At 45.7% G+C, this 18481-nt stretch overlaps 1 protein-coding gene across 3 annotated transcripts in view; it reads right to left on the bottom strand.

The window, feature by feature from the left end:
- Positions 1 to 18481, bottom strand: part of CLMN (calmin) — a 210747-nt gene that overhangs the window by 50017 nt on the left and 142249 nt on the right. For all 3 annotated transcript variants that reach the window (XM_030214489.1, XM_030214491.1, XM_030214490.1), the window contains exons 5-7: positions 14148 to 14240; positions 4047 to 4237; positions 163 to 356 (exon numbers count right to left, since the gene is read on the bottom strand). In XM_030214489.1, the coding sequence (XP_030070349.1) occupies positions 163 to 356; positions 4047 to 4237; positions 14148 to 14240 (478 nt within the window). The remainder of the gene's footprint in view (positions 1 to 162; positions 357 to 4046; positions 4238 to 14147; positions 14241 to 18481) is intronic.

Here is an 18481-nt window from a genome sequence, read left to right as displayed (position 1 = left end):
AGGCCCTGTATTTTATTCTTTTAACAATATTCATATGCCGTCTTCCAACAAATAAGGCGGCATGAGCTTGATTTGGCCAACTCGCACTTTAGCCGGTAAAGTTACACATCTCTTAAAATCCAATTGGTCTCTCTCCTCGAAAAGGAACATTGACTACGTTACCTTCTGGTTCCAGAAGCTTTGGAATGCCGAGCTTCGCATATGCAATGTTGAACGCCTCCTCTAAATTTTCCTGTGGTGACCTTTCGAAGGCTTGCTTCATATTTATCAATTTGGAATCGATCGCTTTTATCACTGCTAAGAAAGCAAGCCCACTCTGCCAACTGCCAGCAAAGTCCTGAACGGCAACGCCATACCTAAATCACAAAAACACATGCTCATATTTTACAGTGATTCACCTGAAACATTCGCAGGGAGATGATCAAAGATAAATGCGGATGCTAGAAGCCACTAGAGCCGCAGTAGCGCCCGCGTTTACCTGCGCAGGATGATCAGAGGGCTCTAGTGCTGCAAACAATAAGCGTGTAAGGGAATACCACAGAGCTCATTTAAAAGACATTTAAAAGAGCACACTGGTATTCCCCTCTCATGATCAGAGAACTGTACTCTGACGCTCCCATGCTCCTACCAGCTCGGACCTGACGTTAGGCTTAAGGCTCCCTCTCCCTCCTCCCCCCTGTTCAAGCCAGACAGTCTGGGCTGTCTCTGCCAGCCTATGGGTCTAGTGAACCCCCATAATCCCCCACATCAGTAAGGACCCGGGGATCCAGTGGACCCTGGACCCCCCCATCCTACACAAATACAAAAAACACCCTGGTGGTGGTCCAGTGGAAGTCCTGTCCTCCTGCCCCTCACCCCTCCAAAAGCTTGCCTTAGTGGTGGTGGGGGGTCCCCCTAACCAAACCCCTCCCCAGTACCTTCAAATTTGGAGAAGGGGCGCCGCCATTTTGAGGTGGTACCTGCTGAGGGGGAGGGAGTGATAGTCCCTCCTCCTCTAGCTTTGAAGGTACTGGGGAGGGAGTTGGGTTGAAGGGACCCCCCCTACCACACGCCCACCAGGACAAGCTTTAAGAGAGGGAGTATGGTCAGGTTGGACTATCTGTCAAGGGTCCCACTGGACCCATGGTGGCATCCAAGCAGGAGTGAAGGGCAGGAGGGCAGGGGTCCCACTAGACCACCAGGAAAGCATTCAAAAGTTGTACTTAACGCACAACTTTTGAAAGCCTGCGCCAGGCACCATCCACCCACTTTGCTCCCTCATGATGGAAGCTAATAGTGCACATATCATTTGCATACTATTAGCTTCAATTATGAAGGAGTTAGTTTAGGGCGCTGCTGTGGCGGTAAACTCCGGCGCTGTTCCGTGCAGTGCCAGAGTTTTGATCATGGGCTATCAGATTCTACAAACGTATCGACTGAGTTTGACACCAGTTGATAATTTCAAGGTGTTGCATGACTATTTGTGAAAAACGTTTTTTGTTTTTTTTTACCTCAGAGGCAGAAAATGAGGGAAACCACTGCTGAACAGGTCTCAATGGGGGTAAATCTATAAGGTGTACGCTAACATTCACACGTCAAATACACACAGAAATGATTAGAATACTGACATACAAACACGTGTGCATGAATGACACATGTAAAAACTGAATATCCGCTTAAGCCAGGGGTTCTCAACTCAGTAATCAGGACACAACTAGCCAGTCGCGTTTTCAGAATACCCACAAAGAATATACATGAAATAGAGATATGATAGAGGTCTATAAGATAATGAGTGGAGAGGAATGGGTAGACATAAGTCACTTGTTTACTCTTTCCAAAAATACTAGGACTAGAGGGCATGAAATGAAGCCACAAAGTAGTAAATTTAAAACAAATCGGAGAAAATGTTTCTTCACTCAACACAACACAACACAAAAAATTTCTCCACCATAATCACACCATATTGTTCTCTCCCTGTCTCACAAAACTTGAAAATTCTTGGAGTCACCATTGATCGAAACCTCACTCTTGATACCCACGTGAAAAACACGACAAAAAAGATGTTTTACTCCATGTGGAAACTCAAAAGAGTAAAACCGTTCTTCCCGAGATACATCTTCCGCACCCTAGTACAATCAATGGTAATAAGTCATCTAGACTACTGTAACGCACTGTACGCTGGTTGTAAAGAGCAGACTATCAAAAAAATCCAAACTGCCCAGAATACTGCCACCAGACTCATATTTGGAAAAACTAAATATGAAAGTGCAAAACCCTTAAGAGAGAAACTTCACTGGCTCCCACTTAAGGAACGAATTGCGTTCAAGATCTGCACGATGGTACACAAAATCATTCACGCAGACGCCCCAACCTACATGCTCAACCTCGTAGACCTACCTACCAGAAATGCCACAAGATCATCCCGCAAATTCCTCAACCTGCACTTCCCCAGCTGTAAAGGACTAAAATACAAGCTGACGCATGCCACTACCTTCTCCTGCATGAGCACGCAGTTATGGAATGAACTACCTACAGACTTGAAAACAATCAACGAAATAACTATCTTTCGCAAATCTCTGAAGACATACCTCTTTAACAAAGCCTACAATGAGATCCGATAACCGGCAGCCTCACTAATAATATACCTCACCAACCCAATCAGTTACGAAAGCCCACCCTCTACAACTACCCTAATCACTCCCTTCTTCTATCCTCCCTTACTTATACTATGCACAATTCTACTGTATCTGATATGACAATGTTAACATAATCATGTAAGCCACATTGAGCCTGCAAATAGGTGGGAAAATGTGGGATACAAATGCAATAAAATAAATAAATAAATAAATAATTAAACTCTGGAATTCGCTGCCAGAGAAGGTCGAGTAGAAAAAGTTAGTTTAGCAGGGTTTAAAAAAGGTTTGGATGGCTTCCTAAAGGAAAAGTCCATAGACCGTTATTAAAATGGGGAAAATCCACTGCTTATTTCTAGGATAAGCAGCATAAAATGCATTGTACTTTTTTGGGATGTTGCCTGGTATTTGTGACCTGGATTGGCCACTGTTGGAAACAGGATGCTGGGCTTGATGGACCTTCGGTCTGTCCCAGTATGGCAATACTAATATACTTATGTAGATTTGCATACAAGGGAGGTAATGCATGAAAAATGTATCTCATGCATATTCATCATGGACATCCTAAAAACCTGACTGGCTATGTGTGTCCAGAGGACTGGATTGAGAACCCCTGGCTTAAGTATTACTCTTTAAATATGAACATATCTTACACAGCATGTTCAGCCTTCAGGACCAGGTTTAAGAACCACTGTTATAGATATTACATACAGGGACGTAGCCAGACCTCCACAGGGAAAGAGGTCAGAGCCCAAACCGCTGCATGATGGTACCTTGGTTGGCAGGGGTCCCCAACCCCCACTAGCTGAAGATTTTGTCCTGCACTGGTCTCGCATTGCCTGCCCAGCTCTGTTCTCAGTCGCACAGTGCATGCTCGGATAGCTGGCACTGAATATTGCTGGTTAGCAGCTTAAAGATAGCCAGTTATATCGCGCGATATAACCAGCTATCCGCCGATTTTTAAAGGCAGACCGGCCAAGTTCGGCAGCCATATTTGGTTTTTTTTTGTTTGTTTTGTTTTTGTTACATTTGTACCCCGCGCTTTCCCACTGATGGCAGGCTCAATGCGGCAGGCAATGGAGGGTTAAGTGACTTGCCTAGAGTCACAAGTCCTTTCTGTGAGTCTGACATCCCGTCAGACTCACAGAAACAGAACGAAGCCTTGCGCCGGAAGAAGAGGACCTCGGCTGGCGGGGGTTGGGGTCCCCCGCCAGCAAAGGTAGCCGACGGCGACAGCGGGTTGGCGGCGGGGGGGTCAAAGTTGTTGGTGGCGGTGCGTCAAAAATGGGGGGGCGGGGTTGGCGGCGCCGGGGGGGGGGGGTCTAAAATGTGCCCCCTCACCTCGGGCTCTGGACCTTCCCTCCGTCCAAAGTCTGGCTACGCCCCTGGTTCCTTAATAAAAGTCCCCCTTGCCATCAGAAAAGGACCTCTTACTTTCTTGTCCTCTCTTGCACCCAGCTTAAAAGAGCTTTGATGGCTTTTCGCTGATCCCTGACGGACACCGACACGCTCTTCTCTGCGGTTGGTGTGCTCGGCTGAGAAGTGTCTGAATCAGGGCAGCTGAGCACGGAGGAGAGGCTGGAAGATGATGTCATCTTGTTGAGGTTGCCGGTAAATTCTTTAATCTGTAAGGCAGGAACACAGGCTGCAAATTTTGCTGATAGATGTTTCCAGCAGCTGAAAAGCTCCCATAGAGGAACCAGCTGGGACATAGCTGATGCACTAATAATGATCTGATACACACAATGGCTAATGACTATCCCCCCCACCCCCCAATATTCAGAACTATTTAACCGGGCAGAACAGCTGCTAAATGGTTAAGTAGTTCTTAACCGGCTATCTGCCAATATTCAGTGGGAGAAAACCGGTTAGCAGCTACTCAATATTTTCATTATCATGACTATCAGGGGCATTTTCAAAAGAAAAGGGCGCCCATCTTCCGACACAAATCAGACATGGGCGTCCTTCTCTAAGGGTCACCCAAATCGGCATAATCGAAAGCCAATTTTGGGCGCCCTCAACTACAGTCCGTCGCAGGGATGACCAAAGTTCACGGGGGCGTGTCAGAGGCGTAGTGAACGCGGGACTGGGGCATGCTTAACACATGGGCGTCCTCGGCCGATAATGGAATAAAGAAGGGCGTCCCTGATGAGCAATTGGTCAACTTTACTTGGTCCATTTTTTTTCACGACTAAGCCTCGAAAAGGTGCCCAAACTGACCAGATGACAACTGGAGGGAATTGGGGATGATCTTCCCTTACTCCTTCAGTGGTCACCAACCCCCTCCCACCCTAAAAAAAAAAAATTAAATTTTTTTTTTGCCAGCCTCTATGCCAGTCTCAAATGTCATACCTAGCTCCATGACAGCAGTATGCAGGTCCCTGGAGCAGTTTTAGTGGGTGCAGTGCACTTCAGTCAGGCGGACCCAGGCCCATCACCCCCCTACTTGTTACACTTGTGCTGGTAAATGTGAGCCCGTCAAAACCCACCAGAAACCCACTGTACCCACATGTAGGTGCCCCCCTTCACCGGTAAGGGATATGGTAGTGGTGCACAGTTATGGGGAGTGGGTTTTGGGGGGGGGGGGGGGTTGGGGGCTCAGCAGCGAAGGTAAGGGAGCTATGCAGCTGGAAGCAATTTGTGAAGTCCATTGCAGTGCCCCCTAGGGTGCCCAGTTGGTGTCCTGGCATGTCAGGGGGACCAGTGCACTATGAATGCTGGCTCCTCCCACGACCAAACGGCTTGGATTTGGTCGTTTTTGAGATGGGCGTCCTCAGTTTCCATTAAGGCCGAAAACCGGGGACAACCATCTCAACTTTTAGGTCAACCATCTCTAAGGTCGACCTAAATGTTGAGATTTGGGCGTCCCCGACTGTATTATCGAAATGAAAGATGGACGCCCATCTTGTTTCGATAATACGGGTTTCCCCGCCCCTTCGCCAGGACGTCCTTAGAGAGGGGCGCCCTTAGAGATGGTCGTCCCCGTTCGATTATGCCCCTCCACAAGTCTCTCACATTTCTAAATACAGTCTCCAAACTATATCCTCCAATGCTTTCTTAAATGTATCTACTCAATGCTTTCAGAGGGTGGAAAGCTTAAGAGTCATTTTACTAAGCTGCATTAGGTGCTAGTGTGGACAGAGCGTACCGGGGTGTGGGACCACGCAGATACACGGCGCCGCAGGACATTATCGTATGTTACCATGATTTTACTTTCAAGGAGGAGATTGTACGAAAAGCTAAAGACAGGAAGGACTTCGCTATCTGCAAACGGCAAGCTATCGTTACAGGTGGCTGTTCTCCTTTGGGTTACTGTTTACTGTAAATGGAAAATCCCAGAAGGTAACATGGTGGAGAGGCTTGGAAAGCACTGCGAGAATCGGGCTGCAAGGATTCGCCAGCACAGGAGGGCAGTCAGGGAGCCTTCTACTTCACGTCCTGTTGGATAGCAGAAGACAGTTGGTGGAAAACCTAAGCTTGTACATGATGAGATTAGAGAAGTGATTGGTTCTGATTTAATGTCAATGCTTATTTCTAGGTGTATATGAATTGGGAGAGTTTGTAGAGGAGTGAAGTCGTGGATGTTTGGGGGAGTGGTTTGCATTTTGGGAGAGGAGAAGGATAGTGGAAGGAAGGAGGAAGGGGTGGTCTTCCTTTGTGGAGTGGGCTGGCAATGCCAGCATGGACGGCTGGGGCAGGGGGCGGGATCTATTGGGAGGGAGGGGAGTTGAGGGAAGTTACGAGTGGGCTTACAGTAGGTTCTTGAAATGTTTACGGGTTAAATGATGCAGGTTTTGATTAAGGAAAATGCCCACAAAGTAGTTACCCCTTAGTATTACACACCTATGAAGTTGAAAATAATGTTGGAGATGGCTGTTGGAGATGTATGGGGGCTAAAGGAACCTTTTTTCATATCTGGTGGGAATGTGGGATTATCCAACAATATTGGACTCGAGTGGTTCAGGGACTGACTAGAATCTTGGGGACTACGTTTTCCCTGAATCCTACGCACTGCTTGTTCAGTCTAAGTAATACTAAGGGAACCTGGTGGCAAGTTCGCCTTATAAAACTTTACTTTGCAGCTGCGAAGAGTGTGATTGGAAACCATTGGAAATGAACATCTGGTCCTGGAGAGGTGGATTTGTTTGTAACAGTGGCTCAGCTTTGTGAATTGGAAGTAGTCACTGACCGTCGCCATGATCGTTATGACCTGAATAAGGAGGAGTGGATTCATTTGGCTCTTTTATATGCACCAGTTGAGTGGGAGGGTTAGGGAGGACACTGAAGGGTGCAAGTGTGGTTTTGGAGTATATTCTGGGGATAGCAGGAGGGATGGGATGAGGGGAAGTTTGGGATGGAGTGGAGGAGTGGCCTAGTGGTTAGGGTGGTGGACTTTGGTCCTGGGGACCTGAGGAACTGAGGTCAATTCCCACTTCAGGCACAGGCAGCTCCTTGTGACTCTGGACAAGTCACTTAACCCTCCATTGCCCCATATAAGCCGCATTGAGCCTGCCATGAGTGGGAAAGCGCAGGGTACAAATGTAATAAAACTAAATACTGTTTTGCTAAGTTTTGAGTGGAGGAGTACCCTAATGGTTAGTGCAGTGGGCTTTGATCCTGGCAACCTGGGTTCAATTCCCACTACAGCTCTGTATCTGTAGGTGTGATTTATAGAAGTGGAAAAGAAGATAAGCACTGCCATACTGGGAAAAGACCAAGGGTCCATCAAGCCCAGCATCCTGTCTCTGACAGCGGCCAATGCAGGCTTCAAGAACCTGGCAACCCCCACCCCCCCCCCCCCCAAAAAAAAAAAAAAAATTAATAATGTTCAATGGACTTTTCCTTCAGGAATCTGTCCAAACCCCCCTTAAACTCCGTAAGGCCAACCCCCCTTAAACTCAGTTTTAACTGAAAGTTTAAGTCTTTTGACACACTTAAATATTGATCCAGAAATTGTATACAAGTGGAGTTTTAACAATTAACTTAAGTAGAGGAGTGTGGTAGCCGTCTTAGTCCACTCTTAAGGTTATCAATAGAAATCAAACAAAATAAAACATGGAAAAGAAAATAAGATGATACCTTTTTTATTGGACATAACTTAATACATTTCTTGATTAGCTTTCGAAGGTTGCCCTTCTTCGTGACGAAGAAGGACAACCTTCGAAAGCTAATCAAGAAATGTATTAAGTTATGTCCAATAAAAAAGGTATCATCTTATTTTCTTTTCCATGTTTTATTTTGTTTGATTTCTATTGATAACAATTAACTTGAAAGGGTTTTTTATGTCTGTGTTGAGAGATTACCCTGGTAAAGTCCTTTTCACCCTGTAAGCTTGTGCAACGGGTGGAGGCGAGAGTACTGAGGCTTTTTCCCTTTCAGGATTTTTTTGTACTCCATGAGCACTGTTTGAAGTTTGGAAAGTATTTCTGGCTTAGTACAGTGGTTTCCCAAACCTGGTCCTGAAGGCACCCCAGCCAGTCAGGTTTTCAGGATATCTACAATGAATATTCACAAGAGAGATCTACATGCAGTGAAAGAGGTGCATGCGAATCTCTCTCATGAATATTCATTGTGGGTATCCTGAAAACCTGACTGGCTGGGGTGCCTCCAGGACTGGCTTAGTATATGGGAGAATATTTTGAGAATCTGTGTTATATTTGGCTCTTTCATTCTCTTTATTAGTGAACATGTGCTAAGAACTCAGTAACCAAACCTATCTTATCGCAGAAACAAGGGACTAAATACTGGCATGTGGAAATACAATGGATAAACTTACCTAAGTTTTGCTCAGATTGGTCTCTGGGGATCATTTGATATTTGAACATTTTTAGATACGGTCACCATTTTTTGGGGGGGGGGGGGGTGGAAGGAGGGCACACTGAACACTCAGGAAGAATGAAAGATTGCCATGTAATGTATGAGAAGATTTTTTTGTTTTGTTTTACATGTGAACTCTTACAGAGGATGGACTTAAGATTTTAGGTGACCACCTTCCCTGTACTAGAATGCTGGTGCTCTATGAGAGAGGCACAAAAGGGTGAGGATGCAGCTTTTCAAAACCGTTTTTGCGAAGCAAAATATGAACAGTTGCACAAAGTGAGCACGTAGCCAGAAATCTCTCTCTATTTTGGAAAATGAAAGTATGATTCCTTTCATGGAAAGTAAAAGTTGTTTTATGAAATATCCTTCAGAATTAAACAGAACTGTATGACACTGAAGAAACAGGTCTACAAAAACCAAATAATTAGCTGGATTTCTGTAAAGTGTTACCACAGAGGGGGAGGGGAAGGTAGGCACCTACCGGGTAGTAATGTGTCTAACATTTAGGTATGATCACTAATGCCAGGCGTAGAGCTGGTGTGGCAGGTATCTGTGTAACTTGTACGTGGGAGCCCTGCCCATATGTACACCCTGCTATGTAAGTTAAAGGGGGTCATGGATTTGACAGACCACCTTTCTGTGGTACAACCAAAGCAGTTCTGTACCTGGGGCAATGAAGGGTTACCATACGTCCGGTTTTACCTGGACTTGTCTTCTTTTTTTGAGGACACGGCCGGGCAACCAGGTGGATTTTGCCAGCCTGCCCGTTTGTCCGGATTTGCGGCCAAATGGGCAGGCTGGTAGGCGGACGAGCAGACAGGCCTAAGGGTGTCCTCCTCTCCCCGCCTTTTCCTTACTGTAATGCCCTGGTGGTCTAGTGACCGATTCAAAATGGCTGCCAAAAGTTCAAATGGCAGCCTCACAAGACTTCCACTGAAGTCTTGCAAGGTCACTGCTTGAACTCTCGGCAGCCACTCTGAATCTGCGCCAGGACGGGAGGCAGCAAGGCAGTCTGTAGCCGCGCTGGGCATGAAAGAGGGAGCACTACAGCAAGGTAAAGGAGGGGAGGGGAGGATAGGGCGGGGAGTGACAGAGGGTGGGGCATGTGTCCTCTTTTTTGAGGGGAGCAAATGTGGCAACCCTAAGTGGAGGAGTGGCCTAGTGGTTAGTGCAGTAGCCTCAGAATGCAGAGAACTAGGGTTCAATTCCCACTGCAGTTCCTTGTGACTCTGGGCAGGTCATTTAACATTGAACCCCAACCTCCATGTTCTCAGGCCGCTGCACCAACCACTGGGCCACTCCTCCACCCAGGCAGCTGTAGAACATCCACATGTGCCCACATAGGTGGGTAAATCAGGGCTGTGGAGTTGGTTCACCAACCTTCAACTCCAATTCTTCTATTGCCCAACTCTGACACCAACTCCTACTGATATTAGGCTTTTAATTGTTTGTTTTGGAGCTAAAGAACTGGTAAATATAACTTATTATTTAACAGTACGTTAGATCCAGGACAAAGATATACAAGTATAAAATGATAATATATAGTCAATTTATTTTGAAGCTGGAGTCGGCTTTTTTACCAACTCCAACTCCACCCAAAATTGCTTCTGATTCTAACACTACAGCCCTGGGGTAAATGTACTTTTCTATATGTTAATGTGCTGTGTGCTCATAAAAGTCTAACAGAAAGGAAAAAGTTGTGTGTTGCTTCTTCCTTCCAGATGTTCCTCGGTGCAATAGAGTATGTGGAGCATGACCCATGCAGGGCTGTTCCAAACACGTGCCACTTGTGAAGAGGGGTCAGAACTCTGCCACATGCAGAGACACATCAGCTGGATCAACAGGTTTCACTGGTGAGGTGAAATGAGGAAAAAGTCACAGGAGATGTGTCAGCCAAGGACGGTGTGGTGTCCTGACATTATTAGGGCAGGAGAAGAGGAGAAATGTGAATACAAATTCTCATAATCAATGATCAGACCTTAAAGTGACGTGGAGGGGCATTTTCGTCTAAATCAGAATTTGGACGTTTTACAAAGATGTCCAAATTCCGAACAGGAATGAAGGTAATTTTCGATAAAGATGGACATCTATCTTTTGTGTTCGAAAATACTGTGGATGTCCTGTGATTTGGACGTTTTGTGATTTGAATGTCCTTGTTTTTGGGTCCATTTTCGAACAAAAGACATCCAAAACAGAGGAGGAGTGGCTTAATAGTTAGTGCAGCGGGCTTTGATCCTGGTAACATGGGTTCAATTCCCACTGCTGCTCCTTTGGACTTTGGGCAAGTCAAATGCACAAGGGGCATTTTTGGATATGACATCTTAAGTCTGAATTTGGACATTTTTTGTAAAACATCCAAAATCAGAACAGGAAAGGTCATTTTCTACAAAAAAAGTCTTATCTTTTCCTTTTGAAAATGCTGTTTAGAAAAATGTTTTGTGATTTGGGGGAGTAAAGGGAGGTGATCCCCGATTCCCTTCAGTGGTCATCAGGTCATTTGGGGCACCACTTGCCCGTGGAGCAGAGGAATAGCCCAGTGGTTAGTGTAACAGACTTTGATCCTGGGGAAGTGGGTTCAATTCCCACTGCAGCTATTCACCATAAAAACAGGTCTAGCTCAAAACATCCAAGTTTTAGTCTTGGGTGTCTTTGTTTTGTTCCATTATTGCTGAAAGACGTCCATGTCTCAGGAACGCCCAAGTCCCGCCTTGAACACGCCCCCTTGAGATTTGGACATCCTTCTGACAGACTTCGGAGAAAGACATCCAAAAAGAGGTTTCGATAATACTGATTTGGATGTTTCTGTGAGATAAACGTCCAAATGCTGACTTATGTCACTTTTTGGACGTCTATCTCTTTTGAAAATGAGCCTGATAGTAGATGACGGCAGATCAAGACCTATATAGTCCATCCAGTCTACCTTAAAGTTAAACTCATAGCATAAGATGTGATGTGATATTATATATGTATACTTGATCTTGATTTGTCCTTGCCATTTTCAGGGCACAGACCGTAGAAGTTTGCCCAGCACTGGCCTTGCCCCCCAATTACAGAAGCTGTCATCGAAGCCCCACACCAGCCCATCCAAATCTGTTCAGCCATGATCAGAGCTCAGACCGTATAAGTCTGCCTGGAACTGGCTTTGCTTCTCAATTACTAGAGTTGCCATCTAAGCACCACCAAGTTTAGTTGGTTCCATTCTCTTTCCATACAGGGTTCCTTTGTGTTTATCCCACACATTTTTTAAAATTCCATTGCTGTTTTCATCTCCACCACCTCCCGTGGGAGGGCATTCGAAGTATCTACAACCTCTCCATGAAAAAGTACTTCCTGACGTTATTTCTGACTCGGCCCCCCCCCCCCCCGCAACCTACATTCATGTCCTCTAGGTTCTACCACCTTCCCATCTCTGGAAAAGGTTTGTATATTAATATTTTTCAAATATTTGAATGTCTATATCATATCACCCCTATCTTTCCTTTCCTCCAGGGTACACATCTTCAAGTCATCATGTCAAGAGAGGAGAAGCATTGTTCCTTCCCCTCTCACCCTGTTTGGAAGCTTCCATTCACTGAGCACCAGAAAATGCCGCCAATCCATCTGTCCCAGAGGTGGCTGCACCTAAGTTTCGAAACTACTTCAGTGTAAAATATATTGGAATCAGGTGATTCAAGTCACTATTGGGCTCATTTTCGAAAGAGAAGGATATCCATCTTTCGACATAAATCGGAAGATAGACATCCTTCTCCCAGAGACGTCCAAATCGGTAAAATCAAAACCCGATTTTGGACGTCTCCAACTGCAGTCCGTCGCAAGGACGTCCAAAGTTCAAGGGGGCGTGTCGGAGGCGAAGCGAAGGCGGGACTTGGATGTGCCTAACGCTTGGACGTCCTTGACCCATAATTGAAAAAAACAAGGACGTCCCTGACGAACACTTGGATGTTTGCACCCGGACGTGTTTTTATTACAACTAAGGCCCAAAAGGTGCCCGAAATGATGACCTGATGACCAGATGACCACCGAAGTGAATCGGGGATGACTTCCCGTTATTCCCCCAGTGGTCACTATCCCCCTCCCACCCTAAAAAAACATCTTTAAAAATATGTCGTGCCAGCCTCAGATGTCATACTCAGGTCCATGACAGTGCATGCAGGTCCCAGGAGCAGTTTTAGTGGGTAATGAAGTGCACTTCAGACAGGCAGACCCAGGCCCATACCCCACCCCACCTGTCACATTTGTGGAGGAAACAGTGAGCTCTCCAAAACCCACCAGAAACCCACTGTACCCACACCTAGGTGCCTCCCTTCACCGGTAAGGGATATGATAGTGGTGCACAGCTGTGGGAAGTGGGTTTGGGGGGGGGCTCAGCACACAGGGTTTGGGGGGGCTCAGGACACAAGGTAAGGGAGCTATGTACCTGGGAGCAATTTATGAAGTCCACTGCAGTGCCCCCTAGGGTGCCCGGTTGGTGTCCTGGCATGTCAGGGGGACCAGTGCACTACAAATGCTGGCTCCTCCCACATCCAAATGGCTTGCATTAGGACGTTTTTGACATGGACGTCTTTGGTTTCAAAAATCACCGAAAGTCAGAAACGTCCATGTCTAGGGACGTCCAAATTTAAGGATTTGGACGTCCCTGACGGTATTTTCGAAATGAAAGATGGACGTCCATCTTGTTTCGAAAATGTGGGTTTCCCCGCCCCTGGATTTCACCATTTTGCAAGGACGTCCAAATCGCAATTTGGACGTCCCTTTCGAAAATGCCCCTCTATATAAACCTGATTTATGACTGAAATACTGGATTGAGCCTGCACCTCAAAGATCAACATTATTATTTATTATTCTGGCGCAACATAAAAGTTTTTAAGAACAGGCAAAATGTGTAGAAACAACTAGATCTGAATCCTGTGTGAGTGGTTAGGGGGTAATTCTACAACTGAATGACAGCTGGGTGGCCGTCTGATTTATGGGGTCAGTTCAGCCAGTCAGATTAGTGTGGTCACCGTGAAAGCCCTTCTGTTATAAATGGTTCCTCTCTGAACAGACCACCCGAACCCTCGTCCACTCGCTCGTTACCTCTCGTCCTGACTATTGCAACCTTCTCCTCGCTGGCCTCCCGCTTAGCCACCTATCCCCCCTTCAATCTGTCCAAAATTCCGCCGCACGTCTTATCTACCGCGTGAACCGATATTCTCATATCAACCCTCTCCTCAAGTCGCTTCACTGGCTCCCGATCCGCTACCGTATACAGTTCAAGCTTCTCCTATTGACCTTCAAGTGCACTCAATCTGCAGCCCCCCATTACCTCTCTACCCTCCTCTCCCCATATGTTCCCACCCGTAACCTCCGCTCTCAGGACAAATCACTCCTTTCTGTACCCTTCTCCACCACCGCTAACTCCAGACTCCGCCCCTTCTGCCTCTCATCACCTTATGCCTGGAACAGACTTCCTGAGCCCATACGCCATGCGCCCTCCCTGCCCATTTTCAAGTCCTTACTCAAGGCCCATCTCTTCTCCCTTGCTTTTGGTGCCTAACCACCTTCCCATTCCTGATACCTACACACTGACTACATAGTTTTTACCTTTAGATTGTAAGCTCTCTCGAGCAGGGACTGTCCTTCCCCATGTTTAAACTTGTACAGCGCTGCGTAACCCTGGCAGCGCTATAGAAATGCTAAGTAGTAGTAGTAGTAGTAAATGTGGGTTTTTTTTACCTGAAAAAACAGAATGATGTTCCAGATCAGCCCAAGTATCAGAGAGGAATTTCCATCGGCGATTTCTGCAGCATCAATGCTCACCAGCTTTACCTATAAAGTAAAAAGTACAGCTAAGCACATTTTTCTTTCAGAACAAAAGACATTTAAAATTAAACCACTGGAAGGGTTTAGAGTGAGGACATTTACAGTGGGGGAAATAAGTATTTGATCCCTTGCTGATTTTGTAAGTTTGCCCACTGACAAAGACATGAGCAGCCCATAATTGAAGGGTAGGTTATTGGTAACAGTGAGAGATAGCACATCACAAATTAAATCCGGAAAATCACATTGTGGAAAGTATATGAATTTATTTGCATTCTGCAGAGGGAAATAAGTATTTAATCCCTCTGGCAAACAAGACCTAATACTTGGTGGCAAAACCCTTGTTGGCAAGCACAGCGGTCAGACGTCTTCTGTAGTTGATGATGAGGTTTGCACACATGTCAGGAGGAATTTTGGTCCACTCCTCTTTGCAGATCATCTCTAAATCATTAAGAGTTCTGGGCTGTCGCTTGGCAACTCGCAGCTTCAGCTCCCTCCATAAGTTTTCAATGGGATTAAGGTCTGGTGACTGGCTAGGCCACTCCATGACCCTAATGTGCTTCTTCCTGAGCCACTCCTTTGTTGCCTTGGCTGTATGTTTTGGGTCATTGTCGTGCTGGAAGACCCAGCCACGACCCATTTTTAAGGCCCTGGCGGAGGGAAGGAGGTTGTCACTCAGAATTGTACGGTACATGGCCCCATCCATTCTCCCATTGATGCGGTGAAGTAGTCCTGTGCCCTTAGCAGAGAAACACCCCCAAAACATAACATTTCCACCTCCATGCTTGACAGTGGGGACGGTGTTCTTTGGGTCATAGGCAGCATTTCTCTTCCTCCAAACACGGCGAGTTGAGTTCATGCCAAAGAGCTCAATTTTTGTCTCATCTGACCACAGCACCTTCTCCCAATCACTCTCGGCATCATCCAGGTGTTCACTGGCAAACTTCAGACGGGCCGTCACATGTGCCTTCCGGAGCAGGGGGACCTTGCGGGCACTGCAGGATTGCAATCCGTTATGTCGTAATGTGTTACCAATGGTTTTCGTGGTGACAGTGGTCCCAGCTGCCTTGAGATCATTGACAAGTTCCCCCCTTGTAGTTGTAGGCTGATTTCTAACCTTCCTCATGATCAAGGATACCCCACGAGGTGAGATTTTGCGTGGAGCCCCAGATCTTTGTCGATTGACAGTCATTTTGTACTTCTTCCATTTTCTTACTATGGCACCAACAGTTGTCTCCTTCTCGCCCAGCATCTTACTGATGGTTTTGTAGCCCATTCCAGCCTTGTGCAGGTGTATGATCTTGTCCCTGACATCCTTAGACAGCTCCTTGCTCTTGGCCATTTTGTAGAGGTTAGAGTCTGACTGATTCACTGAGTCTGTGGACAGGTGTCTTTCATACAGGTGACCATTGCCGACAGCTGTCTGTCATGCAGGTAACGAGTTGATTTGGAGCATCTACCTGGTCTGTAGGGGCCAGATCTCTTACTGGTTGGTGGGGGATCAAATACTTATTTCCCTCTGCAGAATGCAAATAAATTCATATACTTTCCACAATGTGATTTTCCGGATTTAATTTGTGATGTGCTATCTCTCACTGTTACCAATAACCTACCCTTCAATTATGGGCTGCTCATGTCTTTGTCAGTGGGCAAACTTACAAAATCAGCAAGGGATCAAATACTTATTTCCCCCACTGTAGAAGCCCTTTTACAAAGCTGTGCTAAGAAATAAGATTAGTATCTCCCTGAGTGTGATGGAACGTAAAGATGCTCGGGATTTGGCTTCACAGCGGGGGGACCACCTTTTTCAGTGCTGGTCCCCTTCTGGGATACGTTAACACAGACTGCTCGCAGCAGAATTCGGAATGGTTGATGTCCTCCAGGGGAGGGAGAGGGTGGAATGGGGGGGGGGGGGGGGGGGGGGAATTTGGGGGGGGGGGTTCTATAGGGGGTATGTTTATTTTAGTTTTGGGGGTTAAGCAAGTGTAATATGGGTGTTTATGACAAAATGGCAAATGATAAGATTGTTGACTATTTGATGTTATTGTAACCGTATATGCTTGCATAAATAAAGTATTTAAAAAAAAGAAATTGGATTAGTGCGTCATTACACGGACCTTTCCTGCGCGCTAAGTCCATTTCTAGTACAGCTGTCAAAAAGAGCTTTTTTTTTTCTCTTTGTTGAATATACGGCCTTGCGCTAATGTTAATTTTTTTTTTTAAATGGTTGTGCGCCTATTCAGGAGGCGCTGAGGGGCTCCCGTAATTCAGGGAGATTCTACATATGGTGCCTAAAAAAATCAGCATGGAAATCAACGCCAACCAAGTGTATTCTGTAAGCGGCACCTAGATTTAGGCGTACTATATAGAATACGCTTAGTCGATATCTCAGTGTCTGAAACTACACGCCTCCATTTACACCAATGAAAATGTGGCCCACTAAACACCCATTTCTTCACCCGTGACCATGCCCCTTTTTGCCTGCGCGCATTAAAAGTTAGGCGTATTGTAGTACAGACTGCGCTTAGCGAGTTGTGCGTGTAAATTCTAATTATTGCCAATTAGTGCTCATTATTGCTTGTTAAGAGCTGTTATCAATGCTGATTAACTTGTTAAGCCAATTAAGTTACACACATGGATTTCAGCGTGGATTTCAAGGCGCGCTATATAGAATCCGGGGGATTACAGCTGCGCTATCTAGTTAGCGCGGCGATAATATTACCACGTAGCTGATTAGCCCATCTATGTCCGTTGTCCACCCCTGACATGCCCCCTCCCACCCCCAAATACTGCGCGTTTAGACGGCAAAGCTAACAGATAATGCTTTAGTAAAACGGCCCCTTAGTGTTTACTTTTTAAGTAGAATATGACTTTACATTTTGCATATTACATACAAATTTGACACTTTACCACTTTTTATTAACAAATATGAACCCAAAAGTAGTTTACATCATGGAAAAAAATCCAATAATGATACAATGATCAATACAAAGTAGTCCCTGATATATAAAACAGCTCCTCCCCCACTGCCACCAGGGACCAAGCCAACCCTGTAATAAAGAGCTGAATGATAAAACCACCATCATTTCTAAATACACCCACACAATCCCAACCCATTGTCACAATATACCAGTCTATCAAAATCCAAGCAAACCAAACTCCCTCTAATCTGGCACAGGTCAGTACTGGCCAGAAATACCAGTTTTCCTGGTTCAGTTACCCTCCTTACCTCCACCACTCCACTCCTATCACCCCAGCTACCATGATGCTGGTTCCAGGGCCCTTCCCCAGGTGGTGCTATACCTGGCACAGGAAAGATGATCTTTGATTGTCTACAGAGAATGCAAACTCTGACATGCCACATTTGTCAGGCCCTTCCCTTCTTCTACCTCCAGGTTTCCACACTTGCGGGTTTTCAGAGGCGAAGAGAGTTCACGTCCCTTGACTGTAGAATCTGCTCCAGATCAGTCACAAGGTGTGCTCCAGAGCTTCCTGAAGACATGCCACCTTCCTCACAAGCCCAGCCCCAACTATGCAAGGAATTTAGTCCTATATCAGCTATCAAGACTTTCTAAAGAGGATATCAGCTCTGACACCCTCTAGTGAAGAAAGGGGAGACCTGTAAACATCCGTCTGAACATAGGAAGAAACCTCCTATGCGCAGTTAGAAAAGAAGAGGACCTTGCCCTGTTTACAGCTGTCTATGTTTTATTTCAGTTCCTTGAACCTTTTTTACACTCTGTTAAATTTGTGTTTGTTTCATAGTAAATAGTAGTGTGACGTCAACATTTTTATTAATCAAAGTCTTATATTTAATTCAAAATGCTAAACATAAGCCCCAGTTACCAAATGTAGTCTGGGAAACACTTCATAGGGCTGGGTAGAATGCTATCCTTCTACCTAGGATAACCATATTTCCTCTTTTAAGAAGATATTCTTTCGGACTTCTTTAGATATGTTATTTAATTTTTAGGAAAATGTCCTCTTTTTCTTCTACGTGCCTATGACCAACACACCTACCCACATAACGAGAGAAACACATTTTAGAGACGGGCATTGCTGATCTCCTCGCTGTTTCACTGATGTTGAATCTGTTAAAGGAAATTCGTTCGTGCAGAACAACTTTAAGCATAAGTCATGCAGGGACTTTCACAGGTGTCTCAGAAGCCATCCAAAGTTGTTGAGGGATATCCGCTCTTCTGATAAGTATGCTTGGGCTCAGACTCAATCAAACTCAAATCCGGAAATTT

Source organism: Microcaecilia unicolor, chromosome 9 (genome assembly GCF_901765095.1).
Source record: "Microcaecilia unicolor chromosome 9, aMicUni1.1, whole genome shotgun sequence".
Lineage (NCBI taxonomy): Eukaryota > Metazoa > Chordata > Amphibia > Gymnophiona > Siphonopidae > Microcaecilia > Microcaecilia unicolor.
The sequence above is the reverse complement of the archived record's forward strand: the minus strand, read 5'-3'. Positions and strand labels throughout refer to the sequence as shown.